The sequence below is a fragment of the Geotrypetes seraphini genome, chromosome 8 (genome assembly GCF_902459505.1).
Source record: "Geotrypetes seraphini chromosome 8, aGeoSer1.1, whole genome shotgun sequence".
Classification (NCBI taxonomy): domain Eukaryota; kingdom Metazoa; phylum Chordata; class Amphibia; order Gymnophiona; family Dermophiidae; genus Geotrypetes; species Geotrypetes seraphini.
In genome coordinates this window covers 97,362,254-97,377,582 of record NC_047091.1, presented here as the reverse complement: position 1 = coordinate 97,377,582, position 15,329 = coordinate 97,362,254, and the positions used below count along the sequence as shown (strand labels likewise).

Below are 15,329 nucleotides of genomic sequence, written 5' to 3'. Positions count from 1 at the left end.
CTGGCACTGTCATCTTGAAATAGGGACACTGGGTCATCTGTTGTTCTATTGTCCCTTGATAATCAATTTTTGGAAATCAATATGGGGACAAATTAATTTGATACTGGAATCTTCAATTCCGTTGCCCTATGAGGTGGTAATCTGTGGGACATTGTTGTCAACTAAACCTCTGTTAGAAAGGTATAAAAGCAGACTCTTTATCATTATGACTGGGATAGCCATGCAAATGATTACCAAGAACTGGAAAAACTGGGACAGACTTAATTTTTCTTTTTGGTGGGAAACTTTATGTTTATGTTATAAATATGAAAAAATGAATTCAGAAATATCGTGCCATAACAAATTATTTAAATTAACATGGGGTCCATTGATTAATTTTGTTAACTTTGATTTGTTGGATTATGCCTTTATTTCTTATTTGATTTGTACATCCAGGGAGGGTTGGAGGGGGGTAATATATTTTGTTGTATTCATTGATCGATTGTAAGTGCTGTCTATGACATTAATTGTATGTATATATTTAATGCACTGTTCTTGAACTGAAAATTAATAAAGATTTATAAATTTTAAAAAAAGAAATAAAAAAGAAATAAACACGATTTCTGATTTCAATGCTCATTATTAGTATACTGAATTCGTATTTGGCTGAATATTTTTCATTATTCATATTAGGCCAAATAGGAAAATGCGCTATTCAGTACAGCTCTAGTTCACACAGCTGTAGAGGCTGACCAAATTTCAGCTTCAAAACTGGCCCAATATCCTTTTCCTGCTTGGTTTTGGCCGAAAGGCTATTTAAATTTTTGTCTAAAAAAATGACCATGTGTTTTAAGTGGAAGTTGAAACATTGTACTTTGCTCCAGTGGCACCCCTCCGCAACTCCCTGCCATGCGTGCACCCCCTTCCCCATACCTTTTTAACTTATGCATGCACGAGCAGCTACCAACTTACTGCCAGCATCGGCTTAAGCGCTCTCTCTGATATCACTTCCTATGCTTAAGTCCTGGAAGTGATGTCAGAGAGAGCACATAAGCGGGCTGCAAGTTGGTGGCTGCTTGACGTCGAGGTTAAAATGGTACGGGTGAAGGGAAGGGGAAGAGTGAGAAAGGGGGGCAGAGAGGAGGAAGGGTACCAGCACCCTGAGCAAGATGGCGCCTGGGACAGACCGCCCCCCCCCCCTTCATCACCCCTCTACCACGCCACTGCTTTGCTCCATTTGTCTCCTTCCAATCACACTCCCCAAACAAGAGCTGTGCTTCTTCCTGCCCCTCGGACCTATTTTACAATCCCTGATAGTCTAGGGATGTAGCCCATTCTGGCTCTGCTCTCAAAATGGCTGCCATGACTAGGGTATCGCTCTTGCCCCGACTAGACTTCCAAGGATTGTAAGGTAGTCTGTGTGTGTGTGTACTGCATTTGTAAGTCATGCAGTTATGATCTTGCACAATAATTTATATGGTAAATAGAGTTTTTCAAATAAATACTTTTCATACAATATTTTAGCAGGAGTTTAGATCTTTAAACTTAGGAATTAACCTCTCCGTGGAGTTATGGTGTCAGCTGTCACAAGTGTAGCACAAAGTCAACCCCTGTATAAGCACTGTCACTTTCACTTTTCATTAGTTGCAGTCTATGTGTGTGGAGGCTATTTTACTTGGAGGTAAAATACAGCTTTAATTATTTAAATTATTCTGGCTTTGGTACTGTGGGTTTAGCAGATGGATGCAGACTCCAAGCTTTGAATCTCCATCAGCCCTCACTGATCCATATTCAGACAACAAAACCTGACTTTTCAGTTTATATCATGTGATGATTTTCAGCTACAGTTTCAGATGAAAGCTTTCAGACAATTTTGGTGGCAGTGTCAGTTTCGGTAGGCCTCTACACAGCTGTTAGGAAATATTGCATATTATTTTAAAGCATACCATATATTTAGTAGAAATGCTAGTGTGATGTGTTTTTAGCTTAATGCACCTAATATCACATGAGTAGTGATGTTAATAGACTGATAAAAACTTACTGGTGTAGAATACATTGCTTTGATGTTTCCTCGAAATTTTTCAGTGGCTTCAAAAAACAAGCACTCAATAGCCGACTTTTGAGAGCGCAGGTCATTAATCTAGGAAATGAGAGATATTCATTAGTGCAAAAGATGGTGGAGCAACCAGCTTGTTGACAGGTTTATAAATGTTATTTCTGCCTGTGTTGGGGAGGCTGGCGGACACAGCAGCAAAATTCTGCCTGTCAGATTGGCTGGATTAGATGGAGCAAATAGGACTCCAGTAAACATAGCATCCTGGGAAGGGCGGGGAGCGAAAGGAAGGGACTCTCACCCCTCTGGATGTCTCTCTCTGCTGAATAGAAGTCAATAATTCCAAAATTCAGAAAGAATTAAAGATATGAAGAAATGGGCATGCTGTTTAGAGGCTGCATAAGTTCCACCATCTTTCTTCTATTTCCCAGTTTTCTTTTCATTTGCAAACTGGACAGATGGGGCTGGGGTCTGATCAAACAAACCATACTAAAGAATTGGCAAAGGTAGGAGGCTAAAGATACAGCAAGCATCCGGAAGAATCTGCTGAGAAATGAGAAAAAAAAAAAAATGCAATGCCTGGGGGCTGAGGAATGAGCAGCGGGCTTTTGCTTTGGCCCTGGTGAGAACTAACTGGGGTGCACTTTAGCTTCCTAAACTGAAGGTCACAGATTAGCCAGGGGAGAGGGGGCACACATCACCTTGTTAAAGAGGAAGTCGTCGAGGTGCTTCAGCTCATTGGAGTTGGTGATTTCCCGGTTCCACTTCTCTGACCCAGCACTGACCATACTGATTTCGATTAAATGACTCTTCTTCCCTTTACCCGCTGTAAGCTCCTTTACGGTGTGCTCCCCCACCTGCAGGTGACTGGTGCGTGCTGATACTGCTTGACAGAGAAAAATAAGGAGACTTGCTGTTTAGGATGTGGCTCCTTCATAGGCTGGAGACCACAAATACAAATTCATAAATATAACAGGCACAAATCCAGACTGATCAGCTTGCCCCCAAGAAATGGCGCCCGTTTACTGCACGAAAGAGGAATCTAATGTGTGTGTACCTGTGTGGGGGGGAGGGGGGGAGGATTGGTCTACATGGGGATAAAAGACAAAATACTTTAGTAATATAGTAAATGATGACAGATAAAAGACCTGCATGGTCCATTTGTCCATTCAAGATTTAACACTAGTATACTTACGGCCTCTTTTACAAAGCCGCGTGGCAACAGCCCTGAAGCCGTTTAAATCTCTATGGGCTTCGGGGCCGTTAGCGCAGCCGATAATCTCTCTCTCCCTTCCAATTTTGGGGCATAGAATATAGAAATCTGCCCAGTGCCAGTCCTACATCCCAACTACTGGAAGTTAATTTAAGTTTTGTATTGGTACAAGAGCAGCTGTATTTTATTGTTTTGTGACAGTAACTTTTGTAATTGCACTTGTTGTTTCTAATAAAGTTCTTAGTTAAAATTTTTTTTTAAAATGGTGCAAGTTGGAAACGGCACATTAATCTATGATGTCTCTTTGAGGTCTAGTTTTCCTGCCACTGTGCAAACCATTATTTTGTAATTTTCCTACTGACACTCCTGAGTAATATCCAGGGCTGTCTGGGCATGTGATAGCTGCTAGCTGTTGCGTGGACCCCAGCCGATATTCAGTCAGTGACCAAATAAGGGGTATCAGGTTCCCTCCAACCACCCCCTGAATTCAATCTCTCCTTCTGACATCTCCCAAGCAATGGAAGCCCTGCTAACATGTCTGGATGTCCACCTAGCCCCTCTTCCAACACATCTCAACCGGCCCCCTTCCCCCCATTAACTGGATCCTCTCCCAAGTTCCAATAGGTCCCCTTGGGACTACCTTAACCTCTGTGGGTAAGTGGGGTTGCCCCACTCAGTTCTACCCCTAGCAACTCCATCTTAAAAATGGTTGCTGCAAATCTAGTGACAGTCTCAAGGTATTACTGAAAGAGGCTGTCCCTGGCACCTTAACTGCTTTGAATATGACCCTCACATTGGTAAGCTATTCCCTTTCATCTTCCATAATCTATGTCAAAAGCAATAACTACGCACTTCTACACCCAAGGAAGACAAGTGTTACTTGCACCTTTGTTCCCATCCCTCTCTCTAATTCCCTCTAATCTCCGTCCTCTTTTCCTCTCTCAGCCTTAAACCCTCATTGTAGAAGAGTAGCAGTCTTCCTGGCTGTTCATCTGGTGTTGGTTCACACTTGCAGTAGGGTCATATTCATGTTCCCCTCCACCACGGGACTTTGTGCCCTGGGTGGCTGCCCTTATGGTTTACCCTCACCCTTCCTTACAGCCATGCTCAGCCTATCAGGAGTTAATTCACACTAGCTAGATCTAACGCATTCATATATGACATTTCCAAGCCTACCTTGGGATCAATAGAAGATATTCTACGATATGTGAGATCATCTTGACTGCTCTTTTACCATCATAATAAGACTATTACTTAGAAGACAAGTCACCCTACATTAAATCAGTAAAGCTATGCTTGGAGCACCATGTCCACTTATGGTGTACAAAACAGCTACTTCCAGGGGTTCAGCTTCTTTGAAATGTTTCGTTAAAACTGAATGTAAAACATACCTTCACCAGTTTTCTTTCCTGCCATGGTATTGGACACAGCACTGATCATTGCAACATTTTCATTTCCCTCAGGGGTCTGAGGCAGTTCTTTAGAGCCTTTCTTTTCATGTCTCTTGATCCAGAGTTTGTAGAGGGGACTTTTGTGTGTGGGCCTAAGGAAAACAAGATACACATTCCTGTATTCCTCATCCAGTAACACCCCTTCCACTTACACCTCCCATCCATTCTAACAGCAATATGTAGCTTTTGCTCCCCTGCCTCCCCCCAAACCCACAAGTACTAATTCCACTGAGCAAGTCATTTCACCCTGAATTTAGATTGAAAATTATCTGGGGACATGAAAATATCTACTAAATCTGACTCAGCTTTTAAACTGAGATTGGGGGTGGGGGGTGATAGCAGACAGTCGCCCAGGAGTAGATGGTTCGGTATGAAGTATCCTTGAAGAATACTATTGAAACAGGATATTTAGGGAGTCCCGATAGAGAGAGGTTTCAATAATGGTGAAAGAAAGCCAGGAGTGTTTAAGAGGAAAGCAGAGTAAAGGACTTAAATTATTCCTGTCATCTTCGCAAGGATACAAGGAAAAAAAACCAATCTGAAGTGTCTGTATACAAATGCTAGAACCCTAAAAAATAAATAGGAGAGTTGAATATATATCACTGAATGTTGAGGTAGATATAATAGGCATTTCAAAGACGTGGTGGAAGGAGGACAATCAATGGGACACTGTTACCTGGGTAAAATTATATCGCAAGGCCAGAGGAGATCACGTGAGGTGTGTGTGTGCTACATGTTAAATAGGGAATTGAATCCAACAAAATAAACATTCTGCATGACTTAAGATAGCAGTGTGGCATCCATATGGATAGAAATTCCATGTGTGAAGGGAAGGAATATACAGGTAGGATTACACTACCGTCCCCCGGGACAGAATGAGTAGATAGATGAAGAAATGTTTTCAGAGATTAGGAAAGCTGGCAAATTGGGCAACAGTATAATAATGGGTATTTTCAATTACTCCAACACTGACTGGATAAATGTTACATCTCTAAAGTTGAAAGGGGGATAGATTCCGTACAAACGTAAGGAAGTTCTTCTTCACCCAGAGAGTGGTAGAAAGCTGGAACGCTCTTCCAGAGGCTGTTATAGGGGAAAACACCCTCCAAGGATTCAAGACAAAGTTAGACAAGTTTCTGCTGAACAAGAACATGCGCTGGTAGGGCTAGTCTCAGTTAGGGTGCTGGTCTTAGACCAGAGGGCCGCCTCGTGAGCGGACTGCTGGGCATGATGGACCACTAGTCTGACACAGCAGTGGCAATTCTTATGTTCTTAGGGAGCGCTAGGGAGGTAAAATTCCTAGATGTCATAAATGATTGCTTCTTAGAGCAACAGGTGGGGGAGCTATTTTACATTTGGTGCTTAGTGGAATGCAGGTATAGTACAGGAGGTAACTGTGTTGGATCCGCTGGGAAACAGTGATCATAACGTGATCAAATCTGAGCTGATATGTGGAGTGACATCGCTAAAGAAATCTACTTTAGCAGCACTTAATTTTCAAAAGGCCGACTACGATAAAATGAAGAAAATGGTTAAAAAGAAGTTAAAAGGATCGGTGGCAAAAGTTAGGACTGTAAACCAGGCATGAATGTTATTTAAAAATACCATTATGGAAGCCCAGACCAGATGTATTCAAAGGTGGAAAGAAGAAAAAATGAAAGCCAGTCTGATTAAAAAGTGAAGTGAAAGAGGATATTAGAGCCAACCCCACCCCACCCCATTCTTTAAAGAATGTAAAAAGGATCCAAATGAAGAACATAAGAAGAGACATAAGCACTGGCAAGTTAGATGCAAAGCACTGATAAAGAAAGCTAAGAAATAAAATGAAGAGAAACTTGCCAAAGAGGCAAAAACTCATAGTAACAGGTTTTTTTAAGGTACATTAGAAAACATGTGAAGGAATCTGTGGGACTGTTGGATGATCAATGATCAAAAGGGGCACTCACAGAGAATAAGGCTATAGCGGAGAGATTGAATGAAATCTTTGCTTCGGTCTTTACAGAAGAAAATGTAAGAGATCTACCTGAGCCGTTAATGGTTTTCAAGGGTGATGATGTGGAGGAACTGAAAGAAATCTCAGTGAATATGGAAGATGTATTAAGCCAAATTGACAAGTTAAAAAGTGATAAATCACCTGGACCGTATGGTAAACAGCCCAAGGTACTGAAAGAACTCAAACTTGAAATTGCTGACTTGCTGTTAGTGATCTGTATCTTGTTGCTAAAATCATCTGTAGTACCTGAAGATTGGAGGGTGACCAATGTTACACTGATTTTTAAAAAGGGTTCCAGGGGAGATCTGGGAAATTACAGACTGGTAAGCCTGACTTCAGTGCCGGACAAAATAGCAGAAGCAGTTATATAATTGTGGAACACATAGACAAACATGATTTAATTGGACAGAGTCAGTATGGGTTCAGCCAAAGGAGATCTTGAGTCACCAATTTGCTTGACCTCTTTGAAAGTGTGAATAAACATGTGGATAATGGTGGGCTGGTTGATGTAGTGCATATAGATTTTCAGAAAGCTATTGACAAAGTTCCTCATCAGAGGCTCCTGAGAAAATTAGAGAGTCAATTTTCAGTTGTGGATTAGGAATTGGTTATTAGATAGAAAACAGAGGGTAGGGTTAAATGGTCATTTTTCTCAATGGAGGAGAGTAAACAGTGGAGTGCTGCTGGGATCTGAACTGGGACCGGTGCTATTTAACTTATTTATAAATGATCTGGAAATTGGGACAACAAGTGAGGTGATTAAATTTGCAGATGGCACTAAAACTATTCAAAGTTGTGAAAAATTGCAGGCAGACCTTAGGAAATTGGAAGACTGGGCATCCAAATGGCAGATGAATTTTAATCTGGACAAATGCAAAGTGATGCACATTAAGAATAACCCAAATCATAGATACTAGATGCTAGGGGCCACCTTGGGGGTTAGCGTCCAAGAAACAGATCTGGGTGTCACTGTAGACCAGTGGTTCCCAACCCTGTCCTGGAGGAACACCAGGCCAATCGGGTTTTCAGGCTAGCCCTAATGAATATGCATGAAGCAAATTTGCATGCCTATCACTTCCATCATATGCAAATCTCTCTCATGTATATTCATTAGGGCTAGCCTGAAAACCCGATTGGCCTGGTGGTCCTCCAGGACAGGGTTGGGAATCACTGCTGTAGACAATATGCTGAAACCTTCTGCCCTATGTGCGGCAATAGATAAAAAAAGCAAACAAGATGCTAGGAATTATTCAAAAAAGGGATGGTTAACAAGACTAAGAATGTTATAATGCCTCTGCATTGCTCCATGGTGCAACCTCACCTTGAGTACTGCGTTCATAAGCACATAAGAATTGCCTCTTCCGAGTCAGACCATAGGTCCATCATGCCCAGGAGTCTGCTCACGCGGCGGCCCCCCAGGTCAATGACCTGTAAGTGATCTATTACTGTATAGTAACCCTCTAATTGTATCCCTCGATCCCCTTTTCCTTCAGGAACTTGTTCAATCCCATTCTGATTGCCTTATCTTTAGAACAGGGGTGTCCAACCTTTTGGTTTCACTGGGCTGCATTGGTCCAAAAAAATGTTTCTGGGGCCGCACAAATGTGCAAACGCTGCAGCAAGACACAGGAGGGAGCCGGTAAGACGGTAAACACCCGGAAGCAGCAGAGGAAAACACTGCATCGCCCTCGACCGGGGCTGCACAAAATACTTCACGGGGCTGCATGTGGCCCTTGGGCCGCAGGTTGGACACCCCTGCTCTAGAACGATATAGCGGAACTAGAAAAAGTTCAGAGAAGAGCAACCATGATAATAAAGGGCATGGAACTCCTCTCGTATGAGGAAAGACTAAAAAGGTTAGGGCTCTTCAGCTTAGAAAAGAGACAGCTGAGGGGAGATATGATTGAAGTCTACAAAATCCTGAGTGGTGTAGAACGGGTACAAGTGGATCGATTTTTCAATCTGTCAAAAATCACAAAGACTGAGGGATACTCGAAGTTACAGGAAAATTCTTTTAAAACCAATAGGAGGAAATATTTTTTCACTCTGAGAATAGTTAAGCTCTGGAACGCGTTGCTAAGTTGTGGTTAATGTAGCTGATTTTAAGAAAGGTTTGGACAAGTTCCTGGAGGAAAAGTCCATAGTCTGTTATTGAAGACAGATAGGGGGGAAAGTCACTGGTTACCCTGGATCAGTAACATGGAATTAGGCTATTTGGTTTTTTGTCAGGTATTAGTGACCTGGATTGGCCACCATGAAGACAGGCTACCAGGCTAGATGGACCGTTGGTCTGACTCAGTAAGGTTATTTTTATGTTCTTATGACTGAAACCTGATTTGGGCTCAGATTTGGAAAGAGGAGTAACCAAATCTAAAAGATAAATCTTACCTCTCGCCAACCCTAGCCTCTTTCGCTCCCCTGGCCATTCCCTCATCCACAGGCACTTCTTGCTCTCCTGCCCTTTCCCTCACCCGCAGACACCTCTCTAGCTCTCCTGCTCCTTCCCTTACCCGAAGGAACCCTCACTCCCCTGCCCCTTCCCTCACCCAGACACCTCTCACTCCCCTGTCCTTTCCCTCACCCAGACACCTCTCACTCCCCTGTCCTTTCCCTCACCCACAGATATCTCTCGCTCCCCTGCCCCTTCCCTCACCTGTAGGCACCTCACTTGCTATTGTAGAATTCCTGCACTAGGAGTTTTTGATAGGTCTGTTTTGGGTGTGTGTCTGTTGTTTCTTCCTTTGCAAGGGGTGCTGAGGATATTGGGGGTACAAGAAAATATGGAGGCTGGGAGAATGGGGATTGATTCTCTGGTGATAATGCTTTACCATATAGTATATTGTTTGCTTAGTTTTGGGTCATCAGCGCTCTTACGTCTGCGGAAAGATATTATTCTTAAGTGAACAGTTCCTGATTGAGAGTGCAGTGCAGCCACTGAAAGTACCCAGGGGATGGCTAGTACAGATGGAAGGGGAACCAGGACGGAGGGCAGAGGTATCTGTACAGACTGAGGCCATCCCCTCAAAGATGTCTACAGTATCAACACAGACGGAAGTAATGGATCAGCCGGACATAAACCTTTTGCTAGAGCTGAGGAGCCTGAGAGAGGAGGTTCAGCGCCTTCATCGATGGAGTCATCTAGGAGCTGTCTCAGATCGCTGAACAGGAACCTGACAAGACCACCCTGGGAACACCCAAAGCATCCAAACCTGCAAACTTGAGACCAACCGCCGGAATGCAGGAAGTGGCTGGAGACGCTGACTCCTGGCAGCTGGTGACTTCCTCCACAGGAAAACGCAGGGGACCTAATTCTGTCTCTTTCTCTCACATACAGGGCAGCTCTACATCGACACCACAAATCGCCCTGAGGAACAGATATCAGCTGCTACAGGAAGGTCCTGAGAATGAGGAACAAGAAGATATTCAGCAGACGGTTCCAGTTCCGGAATCAACAGAATGGCCCACCCCTAAGAAGCGCAGAGTGGTGGTCATCAGGGATTCACTGCTGAGGGGCACCGAAGGACCAATTTGTAGACCAGACCTGCAATCAAGAGAGGTCTGCTGTTTGCCAGGGGCCAGGATCCGGGATGTAACCGCTTGCCTTGACAGACTCCTCAAGCCCCGAGACCACTTCCCCATGATACTCATCCACGTCGGAACCAACGACACCGCCAGGAGCACCCCGAACAGCATACTTGAAGACTTCAGGGCCCTGGGTGAGAAGCTGAGGAGGATGGATGCGCAGGTGGTGTTCTCCTCGATCCTCCCAGTAAGGGGCAAGGGCAGTGCCAGGGAGGATCGCATCCAGAGGGCCAACGACTGGCTGCAGGGATGGTGTAAGGAGATGAACTTCGGGTTCCTGCACCATGGAGAAGCATTGCGAGGACTACAGGGACAAGACGGGTTAAACCTGACCAGAAGAGGGAAGAACGTCCTTGGACACCGTCTAGCCCGCCTACTTCACAGGGCTTTAAACTAGGTAAGTTGGAGGAGGGTACAGGCAACAACCAACCTGACGAGCTAAACTGCCAATTCTTTTTTGAGGCTGAGGTAAGTAGTCACCGACATTCTAGGTCAGGGGAGAGTATACACACTTTCGAGTCTGGGGTAGGTTCACATTATAATTGAGTCATATTGTAATTCTGGGTCTAGGGGATATACACATTGTAATTCTGGATCTAGGAGAAGTACACATTGCAATTCTGGGTCGGGGGAGAGTACACATTGTAATTCCGGGACTATGGGCAGTACACATTGTAATCCAGGGTCCAGAGGAGTTCAAGTACCAAAGGAGTTCAAGTAGCCCATGCAGGAACACCCCCACAAGATACACACCTTTCCGTATTTGGGATAGTTTTAGTGTCACACTGTAGTTCTGGGTCTGGGGAGTCCGGGATAGGTGCACGATATAGTTCAGGGTCTAGGGAGAATACAAAATATGCGCATAATGCTAATAGTGTCCAAGCAACTCAAATGAGAATATCCCCACTGAGACGTAATAAAAACACGTGGAGGGCTATGTACGTTAACACACACAGTTTGGGAAACAAGATCCTGGAACTGGAAACAGAAATAAGGAATGCCGACCTGGATGTGGTGGCGATATCTGAGACCTGGCTCACGGACTCCCACGGGTAGGACATGGTCATACTGGGTTACAACTTGCTTCGCCGGGACAGGGAGGGCAAAATGGGAGGAGGTGTAGCATTATATACAAAAGATGACATTAAGGTCACAAGAATCACAGACATCCAGTACACCGGGGAATCTCTTTGGGTTAATTTGACCAGAGGGAAGGACAAATGCCTGTATCTTGGCGTAATTTACAGACCCCCCAAGACAACAGGATGACCTAGATATGGAATTAATCCGAGATATTGAGAATATCACCTTGCGCGGGGACACAGTATTGTTAGGTGACTTCAACATGCCTGATGTGGATTGGGACACACTTACCGCTGCTTCCGGCAGCAGTAGGAGGCTATTAAACTCTTTGAAGGGAGCACGTCTCAGGCAACTGGTGTTGTACCCAACAAGGGATCAGGCAATACTGGACCTGTTACTTACCAATGGAGAAAGTGTCACAGAAGTCTCGGTGGGAGACACACTGGCCTCCAGCGACCACAACATGATATGGTTCAATCTTAGGAAAGGCTTCACTAAATCTACCACACTGACCAAGGTCCTCAAATTCAAGGACACAAACTTCCAAGACATGAGTGACTTTGTTCACCAGGTGCTACAAAGCCAAGCAGAAACCGATAGCGTAGAAGAAATGTAGTCGACTTTGAAAGCCACCATACAGGAAGCGACAAACCACTATGTTAAATTAGTAAGTAAACGGCGTAGGAACAATAAGCCGCAGTGGTTCACTGAGGAGATCTCAGACCTCATCAAGGAGAAGAAAAAAGCATTCATCTCTTACAAACAATCAGGGACACAGGACTCCAGAGCAGAGTACCTGACCAAGTCAAAAGCCGTCAAAACAGCAATCAGGGAGAATAAATTCCACATGGAGGAGTCTCTAGCAAAGAACATCCAGAAAGGAGATAAATCATTCTTCAGGTACATCAGTGACAGAAGTAAAAACTCCGGCGGGATAGTACATCTTAGGAAACCTGACGGAGAATATGTGGAAAAGGACTCAGAAAAGGCACAACTATTAAATGAATATTTCTGCTCAGTCTTCACCCGAGAAGCGCCGGGGTACGGCCCTCAGCTACAGACAAGGGTTGACTCAGTTGACCCATTTAGTAATTTCAAGTTTATGCCCAGCAGTGTCTACAGTGAACTGTCAAGGCTCAAGGTTAACAAGGCTATGGGGCCTGACAACCTACACCCCAGGGTGCTCAGGGAGTTGAGTGATGTCTTGGCGGAACCGCTGTCCACGCTCTTCAACCTCTCCCTTAGTACAGGCAGCGTCCCGTTGGACTGGAAGACGGCTAACGTCATTCCACAAGAAAGGCTCAAAGATAGAGGCAGCAAACTACAGACCAGTGAGTCACACATCATTAGTGAGCAAACTAATGGAAACTCTAATCAAACGCCAATTGGATACGATCCTGAATGAGGAGAATCTACGGGATCCCCGTCAGCATGGATTTACTAAGGGGAGATCCTCCCAATCCAACCTGATCAGCTTCTTTAACTGGGTGACGGGGAAGCTGGATGTTGGGGAGTCCCTGGACATCGTATACCTGGACTTTAGCAAAGCATTCGATAGCGTACCACACCGCAGGTTGCTAAGCAAGATGAGTTCTATAGGATTGGGCGACACATTGACGAAATGGGTTGGGAACTGGCTTGGAGGTAGGCTGCAAAGGGTAATGGTGAACGGCACCCCCTCTGAAATGACCGAGGTGATCAGTGGAGTGCCCCAAGGCTCATTCTTGGGCCCGATCCTATTCAATATCTTTATAAGAGACTTGGCAGAAGGGCTCCGAGGTAAAATAACATTATTCGCCGATGACGCCAAACTAAGCAATGTAGTGGGCAAAAGCACAACGGACAAAAACTCAATGCCCGACAACATGGTGCACGATCTACTCCTACTGGAGCGCTGGTCTAGGACCTGGCAACTCAGCTTCAATGCCAAAAAATGCAAAGTTATGCACCTGGGTAGCCAAAATCCATGCAGGACTTATATCCTTAATGGCGAGATCCTAACAAGAACGGTAGCAGAGCGAGACTTAGGGGTGATCGTCAGCGAGGACATGAAGGCTGCCAATCAAGTGGAGCAAGCTTCATCCAAGGCAAGACAAATCATGGGTTGCATACGCAGGGGTTTCGTCAGCCGTAAGCCGGAGGTCATTATGCCATTGTATAGATCCATGGTGAGGCCCCACCTAAAATACTGTGTGCAATTCTGGAGGCCGCATTATCGCAAGGATATGCTGAGCCTGGAGTCAGTCCAGAGAATGGCCACCCGGATGGTCTCGGGACTCAAGGATCTCCCGTACGAAGAACGGTTAGATAAATTACAGCTATACTCGCTCGAGGAGCGCAGAGAGAGGGGAGACATGATTGAGACGTTCAAGTATCTTACGGGCCGCATCGAGGCAGAGGAAGATATCTTCTTTTTCAAGGGTCCCACGGCAACAAGGGGGCATCCGTGGAAAATCAGGGGCGGGAAACTGCGAGGTGACACCAGGAAATTCTTTTTTACTGAAAGGGTGGTTGATCGCTGGAATAGTCTTCCACTTCAGGTGATTGAGGCCAGCAGCGTGCCTGATTTTAAGGCCAAATGGGATTGACACGTGGGATCTATTCACAGGGTAAAGGTAGGGGAGGGTCATTAGGGTGGTGTCACAATCCGTCCCCTGTGGCTCCGCTCATCCCAGAGCTGCCGGTGACTAAACCCTATCCAGTCATACAGCGAGCTAACCACGGGGATAGGATTGTGACTAGTCCCAGGGAAAAAGGTGGATTTCCCTTTAACTTAAAGCAGGCTGAACTGCAGGGAGTAGAGGAAGGGGAGCAGAACAGCTCAGAAGAGCTTCAGAGGAACCTCCCTCCTCCTGTTCACTCTCAGCTGAGACCCATAAAGAAAAACCCAAGACAAACTAAGCAAACAGTGCAGGTAACTCCTCCCCCTCAGAGAGCAGGGTGTGTTCGATTGAACAATATAGAGGCTGCTCTGAGGAGAGGAAAGTTAGTTGGCCCTGAGCCAGCTCAGGGAAGGGTCTCTCCTGATTATGTTCCGGACTGTGAGGATGTGATAATGCAGGAAGCTGACACTGACCCTATTGCCAACCAGCCAGCTCTGTCTGAACCCATGGATTGGGGAGAAAACCTTGGACTGCCTGAAGACATGCTCCTGGAGTGAGGATAAGTGGCAGGTCTGGAGGTTTGTGCAGGCAGGAGCTTTCTCTGTTTAATAGAGTATTGTTGTGCAGTAGTGCTGTGTGTGGGAAACTGCATAGACTTGTGCTAGAAAAAAAACACGTTTTTTTTTGTGAAATTCAATTGGCCTGAATTGGGGACTCATGTATGTGAATGTGAGGGAAGTAAACGTTACGATTTTGGGGAGAATTCACTTAAGATCCAGGTTGGGATAGTGGGGCCCTTATTGGCATTCTGAAATTTCAGAAAAGTGATAAGTGAATTCCTTTACTCCCCTCCCCCACCAACAGCTTCTCTGTTGGTTATAGCCAAGCTTTAAGACTTGCTGAGCTTGGAGGCCCAGAACTTGTGTGAGGGAAAAAAGGTTCCTTTGCCTTCTTAAAGGTAAAGACAACCCCTCTAAAGTTCTGTTAGTGATTACAATACTGAACTGTTACTTACCTGAATTGCCTGATTGAAGGTAGCAGTGGTAAACCCATTCCGGTGGGTCCACTCCATACTTTATTTTTGATATTTGGATAAAGCATTCTATTTGGACTTTGTTTTTGCTTTGAATGCTTAAGGGAGACGTTGCTCCCATTATCGCTTCACTGAATAAAGTGACTGTGAACAAGTGAAGCTGATTTGTTTTATTTTTATATTGGATTTCTGACAAGTAAGGATATACCAGCAGGACTTCCTTCCTTCATCGGAAGCACGCCGGAGTTGCGCTCGGGTGAGCGGAGACCGGGTTCCGGCAAATACAGGTACCGGCTCTGTCACAGTGGGCAGACTGGATGGGCCGTGGGCGCCCATGGC

The 15,329-nt window shown here is 45.0% G+C and overlaps 1 protein-coding gene across 11 annotated transcripts in view; it reads right to left on the bottom strand.

Moving 5' to 3' along the window:
- MYO9B (myosin IXB) overlaps positions 1 to 15,329 on the bottom strand; it is a 256,166-nt gene that overhangs the window by 39,591 nt on the left and 201,246 nt on the right. For 10 of the 11 annotated variants that reach the window (XM_033957195.1, XM_033957198.1, XM_033957189.1 and 7 more), the window contains 3 exons: positions 4,637 to 4,788; positions 2,734 to 2,918; positions 2,021 to 2,119 (listed from right to left, as the gene is read on the bottom strand). In XM_033957195.1, coding sequence (XP_033813086.1) covers positions 2,021 to 2,119; positions 2,734 to 2,918; positions 4,637 to 4,788 — 436 coding nt within the window. The remainder of the gene's footprint in view (positions 1 to 2,020; positions 2,120 to 2,733; positions 2,919 to 4,636; positions 4,789 to 15,329) is intronic. The other variant, XM_033957190.1, reaches the window with a different exon arrangement.